Genomic DNA, 21,257 nt, shown 5'->3' with positions numbered 1-21,257 from the left:
CTGAGGCCCATGCTGAAATCATGGCAGCCAGTAGCCATGGAGGACTGTGTACAGGGCCAGGCAGGAAGGCAGCCAGCAAGGACAATTCCCAAGTACACGATGCATGACCTAGAGCCCCACACCACTGCAGTGGAGGCTCCCCTTGCCTGGGGTACCAGACATTCCTGGCCTACGCCCAGGGGACCTACCGGAATGCGTCCTCAGGTGACCGGTGAGGGCATCCCTCCGGCGGCAGGCGTAGTTACAGAGGTGGCACTTGAAGGGCTTCTCCCCGGAGTGCAGCTTGATGTGCCGCAGCAGGTTGCCTTTCTGGGTGAAGGAGGCCCCACACTGGTTGCACTGGAAAGGCCGTTCCCCTGGGATGAGGAGAGGAGAGCCGGTGATTACAAAACTCAGTGTGGGGACAAGAGGACGACGACAGCAGCGAGAAAGTTGTTTCCCACGGGGGCTCGGTGACTTCCACCGGCTGCAGGTTTGATAGAACATGAGGCTTTCAGACTAAACCTGCCAGCTCCTTAACGCTTCACTGGCTGGGTCAATTTGATCTGAAAATCTAATTTTTTTTCCCTAAATCAGAATGGCACATCACAATGCAAATTCAAACTCATTTAAATAAAGTGACTGCAACATTTTGTGATGAAGAGCCACTCTTCCTGATCAGCAGTTTTGGAATAAACCAATATCCAATTTTGCGTGTTGTGGCATTTGGTGGGGTTTTTAATGTGGCTTTTTTCAAAGGGTCTTTAAAATATGCCACTGAAGCAGCAAAATAAAAAGGAAACTCATTAAAAATGCATTTCAGGATCACAAGTTCATTTCAGCGTTACATTCTTATATTTAAATGAAAGGCACTTCATTATAACAGTTATAATAACTTCTTTTCATTTACATTTTCCCTGTATTTTCCCTTTCAATTTCTTCTCCATTACCTGTCTGTCCCTAAGCAGGCAAATCAGGAGAGAGACAGACAGAGAAAGTGAGGGTGAGAGAGGAAGAGAGAGAGAAAAAAAAGAGAGAAAGATTGAATAAAATGAGAAGTTAAGAAACAGTGAAGCAAGGACCCATTTTTCAAAGAAAAGTCCCAGATCTCCCTACGGCAGGGCATGAAGGTCGGAGTTCGTTGAGATTCCTTGTATTTTTCTTTCTTTACAACTTCTTAAGCCTTTTAAGCACTTATTTGTCTACATCCATAGATGACAAATCATATTTCAACTACAGACAATCTGAGAGATGCCATGTCGTTATCACTGAGGGATTCTTCCAGGGTGGTACCACTGCATTTGTGACTAAGCACCTGAAACTTCTGCTTAGACTCAGGATCTTATGAAGGGGATGAACAGGTCTTTGCAAGAATGAAACAGGCTGTTGTCTTACTGGGGAGTCACAGATCTTGGAATCTAACTTGATGAACATTGCATTTGATTCCCACTGAAAGGAGTGATACATTTGTCTTGTTTAAGTAAGAAAATATTAACGTTCTTTCAAAAAATAATTGAAAAAAAAATGCTTCATTTATAAGAAGGGAACTTAGTGACCACAATTCCTGGTACTGAGATAACCACAAAAATGTATGTCCCAGGTAAAAAGTTTTTCATAGGAATAAAGAATGTGTTAAAATGTCTTTTCAATGGTGTTCCCAAATGATTGATCTGACTGTGATGAAGGAGACAGCACTTATCAAAAACAATTAAGTAAAGCATATCTGGTACTATTAAAATCCACACCAGATTAAATTTTAAAGTCTATATTGGCACTTGAATTTCCTGATGATCATCGCTCTTTTTCATTGTGCAGGAAAGATGTGCTACTATAAAAAGTTGAAACTAATTTGCAGTGCTATTCAATTATAGGTCAGTTGGAGGGACATGGCTCTCACTAGAATACATTCAATATTTCTCCCAAATTCCTGTCCCATTTGGACTTGGCGGAGCAGAGAGAAAGAGTTTCAAGTCAAGCAGGTTGGAAAGTAATAATAAAATGAACTCACTAACTACCTTCTTCCCTGAGTTCCAAGCCCACCTATGTAGCTGATATTGGAAGGGGAGGTTGAAATAGCTGGGAGCCAGGTAGCCCTGCAGAGCCTCCCATGAAGAGGTCAGTTAATTATTGATTAGATATACTTCTAGGCCTTCATTATACCTGTTCATGAATATGTATGTTTAACTCCAAGTGGATAAAAAGGAGAAAGAAGACTGACTACTGTGTGCAGAGAGACCCAGACCCGGTGAATCAGAATGTGCCTCCAACCATAGGGTATTCTTATTTGGAAGGGGGCACCCTCAGGCGGGATGGGAAAGACAGTGGGGAAAGTCCATGTCACAAAAATGTTCATAGTGAGGATGTGGGGATCCTCCTGGTGACATAAGTATGTTTGTGATATGACCCGAAGGGCCTAACACAGGAAGGACCCTTGCTGTGCTGGGGAAGAGGGGAAGAGTCAGGTCTCCCTAAGGTCTGAGCTGCTACAGGGAAGAGCTGCACTACACAGGTAGAGCCACTGTTCAGATGATTACAGGCACATCTCCCTCCTGCAGGGAGGCAAGTCAGTGTTTCTTGCAGAGTCAGACTTGTCTTCTGATTTGAGTCCACAGCCTTCGTGGATCCTGCTGTGGCCAGCTCCACTGGAAATCTATTTGCTTCTGACTGCTTGTGTGGGTGCATATGTAGCCCAGGGCCAGGGCAAGGGGTCTTGAAGATAGCATTCCTCAAAGTGAACACAGTGTTCCACTCAAGGGATCTTGCTCTTGGAGGTTTAAACCTAAGGGGGCACATCCGTGAAGCGGGGCTGCATAACAGGGCCCTGGTTCTGTATTCTCCTTCCCTTGCCAGTGGCAGCTGCCTGCCCTTGGCACGTCAGCAGCTTGTTCCTGCATCTAAGTAAAATTAAGTTTCTCCAAACTTGCATTTATATTTATTTAACTTGGATGAGGACTTTGATGATTGCAAATTCCAAGTTTAGTTTTTTATCCCAGAGACTTCTACACATTTTCCATTGTAGGGGCTCTCTGTAAGAATTTTGGAGACCCTCTTAATAATTTAATTGGGTAAAAGAGCAAGTCTTTATGGATATGTACCTCAAGAGATTTCTGAGGGCCTATCCAAAGAAGATGGATTGAAAAATGTTTGTATCCCAAGAAGGGACCTGGGCCTGTTCCTGTTGCCCCTGCACTAAGGAGCAGTATTGTGGTCAGGGAGCACAGTGCATGTGCTTTTTGACGTGACAGATTGGGACAGAGTCTGGGCATGGCAATTTCCTTTTTTTTTTTTTTTTTAAATCTGTTTGCTCTTTATCATTTATAATAATAAAGCTACACATGTGTGTGGAGGGGTCTCCCCTCTGCATTTCCTGCTTCTTTCCTACCATTGTCCATCTGATTCTTACACTCTGAGTTGTGGGCAGAGAAGGCATTGCTGTTACTCCTGAATCACAGATGTAAAATGGAGCAGCAAATAGAGGAACTGACGCCCAGCACCAATGACAATGGCACCAGTGCGACTGCACCAAAAGGGTGACACAGGCAGAGGCAAAGGCCCTGTCCTGGAGATTGCTCTAAAATCCCCTGCTTATTAGGGGAGAGACTGGGAAACCCAGGAACCCCACTGACTGGGTCAGGGAGAGGGGTCAGGATGCAAGTCCTAGCTTTCCATATGGGTCATGAATCTTAACTAAGCTCTCAAGGGAACAGCTGTCCAAATGGCCTTGCTTACTGACTGCTCCTCAATGGCACGTCCCTGCCCCGTGTCTCCTAGGGGGTTTGTTAGAAATGCCCACTGTTGGCTTCTCCCTGGAATTGAATCAGAGTCTGCATTTTCACAAGATCAGAGTAATTTTTATTGGCCCTTTCAAGTCTGCTGCTCTATAACTCCCCTGAATATAGGGAAGGCAGACAGCATGGCTTTTCAGATGAATTCCACCCAGATCCCAGGAAAATGAAAACCTTTGTAGCATGTGTAGTTGTTCAAACCTAGTTTAGCCAGACTGGGTAAACACCGATAGCTACCTGTGACCATCTGTATTTATACAAGTGGAAATGTACTGTGAAGAAAATCTCACTGTTTCAGGGTTTTCTTCTTATTGTTTTTTTTTATTAAAGTGTCAGGCAAGAACTGTAAAGTTTATGGTATGTCCCTCTTTCTGGAAGTGATGTGCTCTGTAAGTGAAGGGCTCAGCACAAATTGGGGTGTATGTGACATTTAGTTACTATTTGTGGGGAGAAGTCAGCAGCAAAGAGCAAGTGCCACTCTGCATATCAGTTCTTGGCAGGTTTATTCATTAAATGTAATTATTCTTTTTATCAAAGGCTGCAGCCATTATAGTTTGGCAATTTAGTATGCCCGAATTTGATTCACTTATCAAATATTTATTTAAGAGAATTTTCACTATTCGATTGGGCTTTACATGAATTAGCAGAAAAGTAATTCATTTGTGAGACTGATTCCTCATCAGGAATGTATCACCACAGGTCTTAGAGTGCACTGTTAAGTGTCTGTCACAGGGTAGCCTCCTTCATGTTAATTTCCACCTCATTATAAAATGGGGATGGCAGGATTCCTCTCATGCAAGCTTTTCATAGGGTTGGATGTGATGGGTCTATGTCACTGGGTTATTTGAAGATCAAGGGGACCACTCAGAAAAGCAAATTTTGCTTAATTTTAAAAACTAAATTTTTATTAAATATGGATGACTATTAAAAATCAACTTATCTGTGATTTTTCATATGTGTTACAAATGGAATACATCATTTTGGAGACCACCTTGATTCACATATAAAAATTACAATCCCACAAATATCTGCAGTTCCTGACTTGTTTTTCTCAGTGCATTTTCTGAATTCCTGCTTACGGTTTTGATTTTTATTTGGTTCCATGTAACGAGCACACCAGGCTATAATTTTCAAGTTATCTTGCTCACTTTCTTGAGATATACAATCTGCTGTTTCCATAGCAGCTTTTCTCCTCCTGGACTACAGTGGTAGATGCTATTTTCTGATGACCTAAGGATGACAGTTCACAGGCAGCAAGAGCTCAGGTGTCTACATTTTATGACTAAACTTTCTGAGACTACTACAGCTGGTGAATGTAATGTGCTTTACCCACCTTTAAGGAAGCTTCCTAAGGAAAGAAGAATTTCTGTTCAATTCCAAAGAAACCTCATGCAAGATGAGTACCATTAACATTTTACTTCTAAGAGTCCATTACTGTCAGTGGTGGTGGTGTGACAGTTCTGTTCCTAATATGTGGCTGCTCAATAGACAGGAATCACTAAGACATGAGTGGACAGGGCCATCATGGCCAACTGAGGCCCATACCCCCATGACAGGACATCTTGTGAGCCTGAGTACAGCTCTCAGATGCTGGATTCCCTATGTTTTTTCATTTTTGAACACAGAATATTACATTATTTTCTACTTCCAAAGTCTCCAGGAAAACTTTCAGTATCACGGGTTTGGCATGAAATTCTTTACCAGTTGGAAATGAAAGCAAGTGGCGATATCACAGTCCTATTCAATGTCTCAGCCGTTACAGGGTGACCCATATGAAAACTGATTCAAACTCTTTCTGATAAACTACATTTTGGCACTAGTCCATCATTAACTGATTTTTCTGAACAAGTTCTATTACTTAGAGTGTAATGAAAACACATGGTTTCTAAGTGGAAAAACTGAAGACTCTGTTTTGGTGCATTCAGATCTTTCTGACTTGCTCTTAAGCATGGATCACTTAACATGGTAACCTAACAGTGTAGCTGAGACTAGCATGTATAATATGAGGCCCTTGACAGACTTCAATGTATATGCTGTTGACTTTTCCCTTCTTATTTAGAGGGTCAGTGGCATATGTTGAGAAATCATTTTAAATATTGTTCCATGATGATGCTATGGCATCAATACAAGTTGGAGCCAATTACTTGCAACTGCTGTGCCGCCAGTCAATTTGCAATACGCTCAAAACACTCTACATAGGATATTTTGCTCTTCACCACCCCATGGGACCTTCTCAGGCCACTAAAGGAAAAACTATGCCAGGCCTTACCAGTGTGGCTTCTTTTGTGAACCATGAGCACATTGGGCCCGATGCAAATGATCCCACAGATATCACACTTTAGTTTTCCGTTAGGAAGACGAATGCCTCCAACTCCCGACAAAGCCGAGCTGCCTTGGTCCCTGTGAGAGCCATTCATTTTCTCTCCCGAGGCATCAAGCATTCGTAAATCCTCCGCACATTCTTCCCCATTCATTTCACAGGCACGCCCATTCTCTTCATCACTCTGAGTCTCTACTTTAACATTACTGGCTGAAAGAAACAATACAGGAAGCCACTCAGTGTCACTGAAAAAAACAAAACAAAACAAAACAACACAACAGCAAAAAGACAATCAAACGGACGCAGAGAACAACTGGACAGAGTTCTTAGCATGTACCAAGTCGCAACTTTCCTTATGCTCAATCCACAGAGGGCTTGGATGGCAGCCCCTAGGATACACCCAGGGCAGAGGGATATGGGAAGGACCTGCAGCCTTCCTTCAGAGATCTAAATAGAGAGCATCTAAAAATGCATGAAAAACTACTTATAAAATTTACACTTTAGGATTCAGCCCTTACTTTAAGCAGGTTAAGATCATCGGATCCACAATCTTGTGGACTCTCAGGAGGAATCTGGGGCTGAATTCTATGGACGCTTTGGTAGACAAGCACTTAGCATCTAGAAGGTGAATATGCAGTCACACGATCCAACTCCGTAGAATAAGTGAACTTGCTGGGAAAGTCCCTAAGAGGTGATTATCAAGCCTGAAGAACTTTTCTTACACATAATGCTACCTTTCCTTGTTTCATGTAAATATTCATAATTTGGGGGGAAAACTCATGCTTGGAGTTATGACCCCAGATCCTTTCAAGTTTCTGAAAGATCATTTTGTTTCTCTGGTTCATGAGCATTCAACTCCCTTTTCATCTTACAGTGATGTAAATCCATCTGGAGTCTTAAAGTAGAGGTGGTCTCTTACATTTCTGCATGTAAGAGATCAGGAAGAGTTTTCCAAAGGCAAATATTTTTTTGTGGGGCAATGAACTGCTGGGGTGAATGAATACCACAGCTACCGCTAACTCTGCATGACTATTTCGGTCACACAGGGGGTAATTCTATCATTTGCATATTTTTCTTCCAAAAGAAAATATGAGACACTGTTAGCATTCTTCTGAGACACCGATAGCACACTGATGGGTCCAGCACTGTAATGAAGAGAAACTGCAGTTATCCTGAAAGCCACCATGTTTCTCACAATTTGCACAGACTCCTCAGAGTGGGTAGGTACATTTTGTTAAGTAAAACCATCAATGAAGCAGATGACAATTATGACTACGTAATTTTGGACTGAGGTTTCCCATCAACAGTTGTTAGAGTTGGGTCTTTGGAGACGTAGCCTCAGCATCAAATGCTACAAGGGCAGATGCCTGGGTCCCCCCAGACCTGCTAATTCAGAGACTTGTGTGGGCTCTGAAATCTGTGTTTTGATGAACCTTCCAGGGGACTCTAAGGTACACTCAAGACTGAAAACAACTGCTTTCAATAATCAACCTAGTTCATACCCCTCCATCTTTGTTCACCAAATTCCTTTTTGATTTAGAGACTTAATAGTCTGGACACTGAAAGCCAAAGCCCTGGTCTGGGATCGAAGCTCCTCTGTTAAAAGCTCAGAGATCTTAGGCAAGTCATGTAATTTCTCCATGCCTTGATTTCTTCACCCATTGAAAATGGGAACTATCACAGCACTGAAGGGTAGCTGGAAGGATTAATTGGGCTAACTGCTGAGAGGTAGCTCAGGATGTGGACTGGAATATGGAAAGTAGATGCATGCTCCCCTCAGAGAGCAAGGTCCACCTAACCCCAATAAAGTTTACAGAACTTACCTGGCACTAGGCCCACAGTATTTTTAGGTGCACTTGACTATTTAACGCTGAGAAGAACTGCACAAGGGAGCTACTGTCATTATCCTATTTTAAAGTTGAAGAAGCTAAGGCACAGAAAGGTTGAATTTGTTAAGGTCACACAGCTAGTAAGTGGCAGAGCTTGGAACTGACTGCAAGGGTACCTGGCTCTGGTGCCTACCTTTCTAACCACTCTACTGCCAAGGTTTCCTTATGAGCTCTTTGGAGAAAAGACCTACAGACAAGTTAGGGAGTGAAAGGAATGAACTAGAACAGGGACCCTAGCAGCAGATTTGGAAGCCCTAGAAGTGATGATGTTCTCCTGCCCCTTACTATCAAACCTGGCATTGTGTAAGACCATCCTGAGATGGGCTTCTTCAAATGCTGTTTCTTACAGAGGTCTAGAGATCAGAGACTTAGAGCACCTTGCATCTCAGCAGCCTCTTACTTACCCTTGTGCCAAAGACAAAAGACCAAATCCTACTAATGTGGTCACAAAGAGAGATGAAGCAGGCAAGTGCGGCCCGTCTGCCATCCAGGCAAAGATGTTTCCTGACTGCTGAGTTGTCCAGAATCAGTATTCTCCAGTAGGTGCTGGTATCTTTGGGGGCAGAAGCTAATTCACTAGAAGACTCTTATCATTCAACACTGTCAGCATTAGTCTTGCCATGGTTTAAGTGTCCCCTAGAGTCTCATAGCTAAAAAGGCTTGGTTCCCAGGGTGATGGTGTTGGGAGATGGACCCTGCAAAAGGTGGTGGCAAGCACCACCCCTAGGTAATGGAGGCAGGCCATAAGGGACTGTGAGGCTCCCGTCACTCACCACATCCTGGCTCATGATGTGAAGGTCTGCTCCAATGTCTACTCCCTTCTATTGCCATCTGGCACCCTCACCAGACAGTGTTCATGGACTAGAATCTCCAGAACCATGAGCTAAATAAACCTTTTGTCTTCAGAAGTTAATTGTCTCCGGTATTTCATTTTAGTAATGCAAAGCTGACTAATGCAGTGACTTCAAGAGGAAGAAAGACCTGAGCTAGCACACCTGCTCTGTCTTCCCATGCTGCAATGCAACCATAATTCCCTCACCAGATGCCAAGCAAATACTGGAGGCATGCTCTTTAACTCCCCAGGCTTCAGAATTATGGGCCACACAAACCTTTATTTTTTTATAAATGTAAAAATATAAATCTATTATAGCAACAGATAATGGACTGAGTCAAATGTGCACAAGAAAGATGATAAAGCTGTAAAGATCTACGTGATCCTTAAATCTAGGATTATTTTTAATTATCTACCTTGTGGGCTTTTAAAAGTGAAACTGGAGCACTCTGGAGCCCAGTGGACCAAATGACAGTCAGTGTGACAAGTTCTTCCACCTTGAGAACTAAGACACAGGGCTGTAGCAAAGCATGTGAGATAGAAGCTCCCGTGGATGGAAAAGAAGTGTGGGGGTTTTCTCATCCCCTACAGAAGAACATGGTGGTGGGATGATCCACTTAGGACATTCCCCACTTGGCTCTATTTCATTAATTTTAGAGACAACTAGTTACAGAAAATTTCCTCTGGCTTTCCCAAGGGCCCATGTGCACATGTAGCACCTGAGCACCTTCCAGAAGTGACCCTTGCTCTTTTGCATCAAAAAGAATGGTGAGTACCCTTGTGAGTCTCTGGGTGGTCTATGGCATGTGTCACTGAAGTCTGTGTGGGCACTTTCTGCAGAGGAGCAGGACAGCAGGGAAGCATCGGCTGTGACCTCTGGGTTTCTGGAAGCAGGAACGGAAGTTCTGCCATAGCAGGTTGCTTGCATAAGGAGGGAAAGCTAAATGTCAGGAAGGAAGCAGATGAAGAAGCGTGGGGGATAGCATGCAATGGATATTGCCGTGAATACCACAGACATCCTCAATGCCTGGAGACTTGATATCAACCACTAATTTTGCCTAGGGCTCATTGAAGGCAGGACTGTCATTGCTAGGCTACACAAGAGTGTAACAGACAGCTATAATAGAAGCCAGAGAGAGAGAGAGAGAGAGACTCAAAGGCATGAGAGTCTATCACAAATTATCCTGAGATCAATATGGATACCCAGATGGATTTGTGTAAGAATATATTTGTATAAAGAGATCCCTTACACAGATCTGTATGAACAGCAGTAAGAATTTTCAGCAATGAGAACAGGTATCTCTGAGAAGAGAATGAAAGCTGCTGAGATTTTCTTAGTCTCTGAGAAAAAGACAATATCCCAAGATCCTTGTGGGTAAAGCTAAAGAATGCTAAGTAATGGAGATGTGGTAGAGGGCTCCCCGGCAGCAGACCGAACATGGTTCTTACACAGGAGCTCGAGGGTAGCTTGCAGGAGTTCTAGAACAAAGGGTACCACAGTGGTGAAGAAAAATTCTAGGCTACACTATGACTGAAAAAGTCCAAGAGGAAGGGGATGAGCCGGGGCCAGGGGAATCTGTGAGAAGTGACCAGGTGACACTCAGCACAGGGCATACCAGATCCAAGCAGTGTGGGGGTTTTCTCTAAACAGGTAGGGAAGACCCTCACATTACTGTGTACAAATGTAAACAGCACACTTGTCATGTAGAGGAGATCAAGAGATTTCTGTTCACTCAAAGAGGCGTCCATGAAAGTGGGGGTCTCCATGTAGAACTGCTCAGGGTGGTACTGTTTTAAAGTACTGTCACACTCTCTTTGAATATAGGGAATATACTTATAAATATTTTGTAAACCCCAACCCTACTCCACACTTAAGACATCAACTGAGCTGATTAAATATAGAACATGAAATAGGGACTTGTGCGTTGCTTTCCCTGAATGCTCTGGCTCAAGCCAGCTTGAGCTCTTCCATTGACTGAGGGATAATGGACACGGGTCCAATTTTATTATTCAACAAACATGGCTCATATTAAGAATGTTTGCAAGCTCTTAGTCAAAAGCTATGTTGACTTCTCACATGCTATTTAAAATTAGGACAAATTAAAATCCTATTGTCATGAATTTTAGAGGTCTTCTATGCTATTGGTAACCCCGTAGTTGTAAGAAAGTCTCCAAGCTCTGAACATGACATGGCCCTTAGCAGATAGCAAGCTGCATTGAGGAATCCGGAGACTCCAAGGAACTCTGAGGTCAACAGAAGCCAAGAGGCCTGGATTGGCTGCCAAGCATTATGTTCACTTGTGAATAATTAAACATTTTTAGTGCATAGGCATAATGTACTCTGGCAGCCCCACCTCACAAAGAGGTTGTATTTCCTCTTCATTTTCCTTTCCTTTTTAGAACATGTCTTTATATTTACTGGAAAAGTGTATTTTGGGTACCAAGAATGCATTTTGCCATTGAAAAAGTATCCTGAAAGCATCACTCCAATATAATCAGTTCAAGACAGGTAAGCTTGAAATGCACAATATTTTAAATAAAAAATGGGAGATACAAATATCCTTGATACACTAGTGATTAGTAAGTAAAAATCAAATTGAATAAAAATATTTAAGATTTACCTTGAAATTATCTATGGTAACTGACTGAAATTTGAGATGAAGAATATACACGTTACCCAAAAAGGTTTATGAAATTTAAAATATTTTAAAGGCTAATAGAATCATTTATTATAACTTATCATTATTTAAAATGTAAAGTTTTTATCTTGCCAAGGTGCATTATTTGAACTACTCTTCTTATTTGATGTTTTAAGCCTTTAAATAGAATAAAGTCAGAGAGAAAGACTGTTGAAAAAAGAGAGAACATTGGAAAAGAGTATAAAAAGAATGAGTTTCAAGGATATATATATATATATATATATTATATGTCTTACTCAAGTATCTAAGGACACAAATTGGAATAAAGATAGTGGAGGAGGTCAAAGAGATGGTATTTTAATTTCTTCAAGAAAGAAGGAATTAGGTGTTGAAGGACATGGGAGATAATTCTTCATCATGACCACAAGGTGGTGATATTGACCTAGAACAGTTTGGTTGCTGTAGGGTGGGGGCATCATCAAAGTTAACCAGCCAGTGGTGCAAAGGAGGATATTTACAATTTGGAAATGTTAGGGGGAGAAGTGAGTTCATATAAATATGTTATGAACACATTTTTATAAATATGTAGACAGAAAGTATCAAAATACATATCATGACTCATAAAAGCTCTGGGAATCATATGTATTCACATGCAGCAATTTTTGCATCCTGAAGGTTGCCAAAAGATATGTTTGAATGTTATAATATTCTGGGGACTACCCCTTTCTCAAGACTTAATGGAAACATGTTAAGATGTGGGGTTTTTGTTTTTGTTTTTGTTTTGCACTGGGGATTGAACTCAGGGGTACTTAACCATTCAGCCCCAGCCTTTTTCTTTTTTCTTTTTCTTTTTTTTTTTTTTAATTAAGAGATAGAGTCTCACTGAGTTGCTTAGAACCTTGCTAAGTTGCTGAGGCTGTTTTCCTGATTCTCCTGTCTCCGACTGCAGAGCAGCTGGGATTACAGGTGTGTGCCACTGTGCCCAGAATTATCTTATGCATGTGCTGTTTCAAATCATTTTAACAGTATTGTTCATCTCATATTAATATGACTTCCCTATCCTGACACCATAATTTCCAATGTTTATATATGCACATACATATATTCACATAAATAAATAGTTATATAGGAATACACATATATCTCACAGAAATAAATATGAAGCTACTATTCTGAAATTGAATCAAAGGGATATCAGTTGAGAAAGACTTCTATAAACTTTTAAACCTTAAGTCATTAATCTAGTATGTGAGCAAAAGTATCCTTGGATTGATAATGGTGTATCCTTTGGGTACCAAACAGACTTGTTAACTAGGGTGTCAGAAACCTTTCTTTAACTATTACTGACACCTCTTTTATATGAGACTATTTTTATAACTGTTATAGTATCAATGAGCTGGGCCTGGGGTGTAGCTCAGTGGCATAGTGCTTGCCCAGCACACTCAAGTCCCTGGGTTCAATCCTAAGCACTGAAAAATAAATCAAAAAACAAAACTCCAAACAATATTTACAAGCACAACCTGTTTTCTGATACTGTTTTGTAATATTTAGTAACAGGGGATCCAAAGACTGAAGTCCTAAGGGAGTTACCAACTTGTAATACTTTCATATTCAGATCTCTGTGCATGTTTTTTTTTAAAAAAACTACATTCTCTATTCTTTAAAGTACTCCTGTAAGGCATTGCCCAAATGTATTTTATCATTTATCAGAAAAGAAAAATGAAATTAACATCTGCTTCTGGTTTAACAGTTCTGACCAGAGAATGTCCCACCCGCACCATGTGGAAATCCTGTGCTTGTTTACACCGCGAGGCACCCTGGAGAATGGCCGGGAAGCCTATGATTTCTTCTCTCAGTTCTGAAATTAATACTCCAGAGCAAGAGGAAGACAGTATGTTTCTTTCTCCTGTCCTCCAAAATTTTAAAAATTATCTTGAAAACGTTTGATGGTGAAAGAAAAAGTATGGCCATTTTTTTTCATTGCACTTGATAAAAAGGAGATAATTAAAAAATAAAACAAAAACTGTTCAACAGCATCAATGAACAACAGTTCCATCAGTACTACCCTTACCCTCTCTTTGCTTTTGCTCACTAACATGCTCACCAGCACATCTCTCAACTATCTAAACCCCACTGAGGCATTTCATTGTTTAAGAGATGAAATGTCCCGGATGGTAGATGTTTCATGGACAGGACGGTCAACATTTAACAGATAAGTTAAATAAGATAACATTTTTTCAAGTGCAAAGGAAAGTGTGGATGATAGAACATGCAATTCACAGTACTGACATGATGGAAACTGAGTATGAAATGAGCATGTTTCCATTTCTAGAAGCAAAACATATACTTACGAGAGAAAGATTTGGGAATTATTGCATGAAAATCCCTAAAGCCATCAGCCCCATATGTAACTGCAATAAAAAACAAGGCAAAAAGAAGCTGGATTGTAATACCATTAGAGATACAGTGAGAGTTAAAGACAGCATTATTTTTAAAAGCATCCTATTGCTCAAAATGACTGGGTACCTAATAATCTATTGTTGGCTCTCTAGCAACAGAAAAGCATTGCTCAGGCCATGACATTATTTCCTAAGAATCTGAACTCAGAGCATTACACCACAAAGGGTAGTTGGAGCAAGCTCTGAGGACTTCAACATCTTAGAGGCAGTAACCCCAAACATTTCAGAACTGTGAGAAACCTTTCATTAGTGTTGGTCTAAGATCTCAGCCTCATCATAGCATCTCAAGTGAGGCCATGTACCTCTACAAAAGCAGTATGCTTTTTTTCATGGGTGGAGCGTATTGCAAATGTTCTTTATTCAGCTTTCTCTTAGAATCATAGAAAATGAAAAATTTTCCATGCAACACATTGGGTGGGGAAAAATTGTTTTCCCCTACTTCCAGAATGAGCTACCAATTTCGGTTGGTATTTCTTAGTAGCTGCTTTCATAAATGGTATCACCACCTCAAATGTTCAGGTTTTTAACTGTTCCACAAGACTTGTTTCCAGGGACCTATTTCCTAAGATTGGTAGATTCTGCACATGGGCATGCAGGTGTGTGCACACATGTACAACCACAAATGCACACACGTTTTTCTCTCCAAGAGTCATATTCCAGTGACTACAAGAGTTATGTGCACAATGCAGCTGCTAAATTAAACTTGTTGGATGAACTGCTGAATCAGCAGAGAGGATTCTGAAGCGACCTTAGGAAACAGACCTATTTATCAAACTCCACTGTATTCCAAACTTACCTGACCAGAGACCTTTCCTTTTCCCCCATGAAAAACTTTGTAAAATATGGAGATCATGGGCAAATGCAGTTGGAGAGACACTTTCAAACCTGCTTCTCGGCGTGACTGGCTTAATTATTTGCTAACAAACCCTTGCTCATCATCCGTTAATTTTGTTCCCTGATGGCCTAAATCCTATGGATGCGATGTGATTGATGTCTTCAAATAGCAAATAATATAATACCAATTTTATTATAACCTTTGCTGTTCTTGTCATCTTCACTGAGCTCCAAATGTTTATATAAACTCTTCAACTTCAGTTATTCTGTGTCTGGGGCGCAGGGACATCTGTCATCTTAAATAATGGGAGAAAAGGCAAATGTGTTTTAAAGGGAATTATGTTTTAAGACGGGGATATTACAATAGGCAAAAATGGTATAAAATTCTGATTAAATGACAGAACACAGAGATGCTTCTGGTGGTGATGATAGTGCAGATATGGTGCTTAAATATGACTTGATTTGGAAAGCTAACTTCCTAACCTAGCTCTCTGGCCACACAGCCACACCATAGCCACCTGCTGTATATTCACTGATAGTCATGGCAGTGGGGAGGTATTACACATGGTCACTGGTAAACTGAGAAGTAAGGGAGCAAAGAGATTAGAAGTGCATAGAGTCTGTCCCGCATTGGCCTCACCATTAGAAATGTAGACTTGTGCAGTGTTGGGTAAGCTATCCATAAGCCTGGAAATATGCAATCTTGTCAGAATGCTTTCTATTGTGTGAATTACCATTTACTATAAAGACTATGACAGTGCATTACTAGACATTAAATGCTAATCACTTTCCAAAGCAATCAGATCTTTGCCTAGTGTAATTCAAATTAGCCTCATTTTTGTCTTAAATATTTAATTCCTTAAAAATGACAAAAAGTTGAAAACTAAAAATGTAACTGTCAAGTTGTTCTACTTCTGCCCAATAAAGGTGAATTGAGAAGAATGCACTCTTGCTCATGCACCATTCACGTTCATGCATACAACCTTCTGTGTTCAGGAAAAGGAGTATGTGTTATTCTGTATGGACAGGTAATGATACAAACAGCAAAAACTCTAAGCTAACTCCAGTGTCTTGTGGTGGCCAATCAATCAGAGCTTTACAAAAGTCAGTGCTTATAAAGCACTTTCCATAAACAACCTTGAATTGAACCTTAGGGCACCATTGCGCCATAAGGGGATAGGCACCATCACCATTTTGCTGGCAAGGAAATATGAGGTCAAAGTAAATTTCTGGAATTTTCCATCTTGGTGGTTAACATGAAAACATGCAAATCGAAGACCCTGTCTAGTTAGTATCTGACAATCAGCATTCAGAACACATTTTCCCGTTCCATCTTTCCTTGGCTGGCACAGGCTTTTTGGAAGCCAGGTCTGTGGTGCTTGAGAGGCACTGGAAAGTATGTAGGTTACTGCAGTTGTGTAAACGTGAATACACACAGGTGTGCACACATGCTCATGCAGTTACACTCATCTGTACACGGGCACACAGGAGTAACAATGCACTTACCAACAGTCTCTCAAACAATGAAGAGACTGCCAACCAATGACATGAAGGGTGTGGCCAATATGACCTCCCCTGCTCCACCCCTTGGGTGGACCTCAAAACAAAGCCTACATTCCTTACTGTCCATACAGGTAGGGGCCAGAACAAAGACTGAAGGGAGGCACATACCCAGTGATCACTGAGAGTGCCTCATGCTCCATGAGCTGGCTGTAGTGCCTGGCAATATTCCCACACTGCTGCTGGCAAGCTGGGAAACAGGCCATAGAACCTCATCACTCCTTTGAAGAGCTGTGCAGGTGCAGTGCTGCTCTGCTCCTACATCTAAGGCTTATCATACAGTTCAACTTTTTGCTCCTCTTACAAGCAGTCATGGGGGGGCGTGGGATCCTGGAAGTCATTGGGCGATTCACTCTCAGCCTGTTCCTCATTTCTTTAGTAAATTCTGCCCCGAATTTAAAGCCATAGTTTTATGAAAAGGCACAGATAACAAAATGCATTGAAGTCTTTTTCCAAGTTTTCTAAACTTCATGAAATACATTTTTCTTATCAAGAATTAAATTTAACTCATTTGGTGGGAATTTCTGTTTCCAAACGTGTTGTGAAATTTTTCATATAGAATGCTGTGAGCACCTTGGATTCTGAGTCCTATTCAGATTGCCAAATTGATTAACATTGCAGGAGGAAAAAAAAAAGGCGGGGGGACATGCCCACAAGAACACATTTCAGTTTGCATTTACCTGTGTATATCATTATAAACTTCTGCTGTTTCACCTGAGAGAGAGGCTAAAACCTACTTGAGATTTTTGAAATGAGAGAAAGGAAATATGCTTCCCTTTCAAGTCTAAGGACAGTGACAGTTTTCTAGTGAAGGTAAATTATTTCAGTTTGTTTTTAGCAGAATTTAGAAATATGCTGTAGCTTGACGTTTATGGGTATGCCTTAAGTCGTATTAATCTGTTAGTTACAATCAAGTCATTACTCTTTTTTAAAAACATTTATTTTTTAGAATACCTTTATTTTATTTGTTTATTTTTATGTGGTGCTGAGGATTGAACCCAGGGCCTCGCATGTGCTAGATGAGCGCTCTACCGCTGAGCCACAATCCCAGCCCCAAGTCATTACTCTTTTATGAACTTGCCTACATATGGTTTGCAATTACCTATAGGGTAGAGGCACAGCCTAACCGAGTGGATCAGCTACCAAGAGAATCACAGGATTGGGGCAGCAAATGAAAGGCAAGAGGAGGATCAGGTCTCCCACAGAACACCTGGGCATGTTAATGCTTGGGTACTGGTCATATCCTGAGTAGAGGCCAAAGCCAGAGGCTATTAAAATTGTTCCATACCTAGACATCTCACAAATGGATGGGATTTCTCCTGGGAAGTGAATGCTACATAGCTGGCATTTGCCATTGCTTGTTCAAGGAAGGTATTGCCATTTCAGTCTTTTCAGTCTTGTGGAAGAGGCAGCTTACCTACAAACAACTCCAATGTCATGGCTTTTGAGACAAAGCTGTGGAGTATTGATGTGAGGTCTCACATCTATAATGACTTACCTTTCTGCTGCCCTTTCCACTGCTCGCCTAACTACAGGGCAGGAATGGCTTTAACTACTGTCTCTTCTCCCTTTCCCTATCCACCAGTTCCTTCTGATCAGACTTAAAGGGTGTTCTGTCTGGGGGTCCTCTGCAGCCCTATGTTCTGCATGTCCCCAACAAAGTATCTTTGAGCCAGAGGGTTCAAAAGTGTGAAACAGAAGGCAAGAAGATCTATGTCCAGGGGCTCTGATGGCAGAATCCACCTAGGCTTCATCTTGCTTACTGCTCTTTCATCCCTCCAGGCTCCAGAATGGCAACACCCCACTCTAAATGCATCCTCTTCCCGGACACAGCTTCCTTCCTACGTCCTCACATGTGCTAGTGTGATTGATCTAGATTCCATCCATTCTTACACATGTGGGTTTCACCTCTATCCTCACCTCCCATAGCCATATTATCTCAGTTCTTTGCAAATGTCTCCCTTACTGTTCTCCAATCCCATCCCATCTCACATATCCACAAAGTCACTGGCATTGTTTACCCAAGGCTGCAGTCCATATCATCTCCTGTGTGTATTTCCTGCCCACCATTTAGCATTTGGCTGGTACATGTGTGCATCATAGGGCCCTTGCTTTCAGGGTCTCTTGCCATCTATCCTGCCCAGTGGACTAGATAATCATCCTCAATGTACACTTATTGGGTCATATATAACTTCCATTATTTCTACTGTTAAGATGAAACAAACTCTCCAGTCCTGGGTCAAAATCTGTCTCTTCAGAAACTGGACCTCCTACAGCCCTGCTGTCTCCATTTGAACCTCTCTAGGATGAATGCCCAGCTCTGGAAGTTAGCTGTCCCCAGCCTAATTCTATGCCCAGATAATGGTCATGAGCACATGGCATCTTCTCTTCCCACTTGCTCTCTGGCATAAGTAACAAATTTCATACTATTACTTTCTTATGATAACTATAGAAATTGAACATTTTCAGAAATACATTGCAGAAAGTTTGGTTTCTCATGCTGGTAACTTGGTGCAGTTCCCAGGAAACATGGTGCCTTCAGACCAAGTTAGCAACAGGGATGATCATTCTTGCCATTATTTGGTGTTGTCTGTTATTTCAGCCCACATGGACTGCTCTCTGTTTGAATGGGTCCTCTGGCTTCCTTTGGCCTGTGTCCACACATTCCTTCCATCTCTGAACCTGGATAGTCATAAGTTACCAGATTACAACAGTGGCCATCAACTCATTCATGGAAGGAAGAGGTGGCTGGGCAGTGGAACAAACATGAGTGTCAGGGCCAGAGGACAGCTTGACATTGAGTACTGCCTCCCACTAGCTGTGTGAACTTGGTTAAGTGCTAACTACTCAATAGACTCAGTTTCCTCATCAATCAAATGGGAATAAACATGTCTGGCTTGGCAGGTTTGTGGGAAGACTCATTGTAACACTCATAAGGTCCCTCCTTGCTCTTCAGCAGGCACCACAGGGACAACGGCACTGTCACTATCTGCTTAGTAGAAAGCCACGAAGAGATAACACCTTATCTTCTTCTCAGCAAAGTCTCCAGGTCCTATGGCATTAGCTACACCCAAGTAACATTCACCAAGTTTCTCAAGTGGGAACAACAGTAGGGAGCATGCTTTGTAGTCCACCAAAGGTGAAGGAGCAAAGACAGAGGACCTGGGGGAACACTCCATGTGTCCTTCAACCCTGAGCATGTGCAGCTGCCCCTTCAACTCCCATTGCTCCCAGTACTGACCAGCTCCATCTGGGATGTGGTCAAGGTGACCTTCCTAAGCACCTCATTTGCCCTCACGGTGTTTCAAGATGACAGGTTGAAAGACCTCTGTGGTTGCTTCAAGAGGGACTTGCCAATGATGGCCAAAATCACTTTGCTTAATTCCTAGATCCAGGTATCTGATCTGTCTTCCAGAGCAGACAGCATACAGAAGGTAACGGAAGATGGGAGAGACTAATGTCTGTCCGTCTCACTCTCAATGTGGCTCAACTGGTCCACCTGTCCTACTGTTGTTTACATTTAATTAACACAATATTAAGTTTCCCAGTATGCTAATTAGGCTAGAAAAAGCTCTGATTGATAAACACAGGGCTTAGAAAGGGAAACGTGCACCAAGATTTTTCTACAGAGTACAAGGAAAGAACAGGTACAAAAATGATGGTTCCATTTATGGAATTATCTTTTAATAGTCATTTGGTCTGATCACCTTAGAATCATGATATGGTGGGGTGTACGTTCAACAGGCTTAAAAGAAACCTTAGGGATATTTCCTAATACTATATTCTTGCTTTTTTTCATCTTCCTTTTTTAAAGATCTATTACCTTTTTAATAAAAATCATATTTACTTGTTTTCATTTACTCGAAGAACACCAGCGAAGTTTCTAAACACCACTTCCAAGTTCTACGGTTTCAGGAGAATCATGTGAAAACGAGAAAAGGGGAGAAGAATAACAAAAACACTGAGAGAACTTAGGTAAAGCTCTAAAAACAGAGAAGGAAATGGGACGTTCAGGCTTACTCCTTATTTATCATTTATCATAAAATGACAATGAAAATGGGAGAGGAATAATCATAACACACCCCCCTGCCCCGTTCCCATGAGGGTGACAGTGAGGTCCCAGATCGAAGTAAAAAATTAAATTTTAACTAATTTCTCATTTCAAATTTTACCCCAGTAAGGGACATTTCTACTGGTCACACACAGGACAACATGGTAAGGGAGGGAGATCGTAGTAAATAACAGTTGCACAACACAGCGTGGACTGAGGGGACTGGCAGCAAATACTGTAAGAATATTTCTATGGCCAGCAGGACTCTGTGCTTCTCCTTCCAATGTCTGGGTCCTAGAAGGTCAGACCAGAGACAGCAAAGGCCCCCTCTGCACCGCCAATGGATGGTGGTGTTCATGTGTGACATGGAGCCACAGGGGAAGAAGGGCACAAGACAGGGACATAGGGTTGCAGAGCTCAGCAGTCAATAGGGTACCCATGGTATAGGTCACAGATCAAGAGCTTGATCCACTGCCTGGGATGTGCTTTGGCTGATGCATCTGCTTATGGGAGCTCTTAGTCTGGCAAAACCAAGGACTGAAGGCAGAAGGAAAAAAGTTGACTGTTAAACTTGACCTGACTTCCCGAAATATGGTCAACACAGCAATGAGTTACAGGATGTATCACTCCATGATCTAAAACGAGGGCACACATGCAAAGAGAAGGCTGAGGAATAAGCCCAATTCTGTTGCCTTTGGCCCCTGAAGCAGTCAAGTGACGAGGACATCAAGCGGCTCGGCTCCTCTGAAGCCTCTGCCAACACTCACGGCTATTCCCTCCCATACCCAGCACTGGCTCTGTGTCAGCCTAAAGATTCCAGAAGCCCAGGCTCTGCTTCAGGGAGGCCAGAGATAAAGTAATCTCCCCCAGGACACACAGAGGGTGGATCCTCTGCTGTCCCTCCCTTCC

General features: G+C 41.8%; 1 protein-coding gene across 23 annotated transcripts in view; it reads right to left on the bottom strand.

Annotated features, from left to right (window-relative positions):
* Positions 1-21,257, bottom strand: part of Ikzf1 (IKAROS family zinc finger 1) — a 96,439-nt gene that overhangs the window by 21,557 nt on the left and 53,625 nt on the right. For 10 of the 23 annotated variants that reach the window (XM_048786609.1, XM_048786603.1, XM_048786601.1 and 7 more), the window contains 3 exons: positions 13,796-13,855; positions 6,034-6,294; positions 189-356 (listed from right to left, as the gene is read on the bottom strand). In XM_048786609.1, the coding sequence (XP_048642566.1) occupies positions 189-356; positions 6,034-6,294; positions 13,796-13,855 (489 nt within the window). Of the gene's footprint in view, positions 1-188; positions 357-6,033; positions 6,295-13,795; positions 13,856-14,937; positions 15,034-21,257 lie in introns of those variants that run through there. The other 13 variants (XM_048786611.1, XM_048786607.1, XM_048786598.1 and 10 more) reach the window with 4 other exon arrangements.

The sequence above is a fragment of the Marmota marmota genome, unplaced genomic scaffold, assembly GCF_001458135.2.
Source record: "Marmota marmota marmota unplaced genomic scaffold, marMar, whole genome shotgun sequence".
Classification (NCBI taxonomy): Eukaryota; Metazoa; Chordata; class Mammalia; order Rodentia; family Sciuridae; genus Marmota; species Marmota marmota.
Note: the sequence above shows the minus strand (reverse complement) of the source record. Positions and strands in the feature narration are given on the sequence as shown.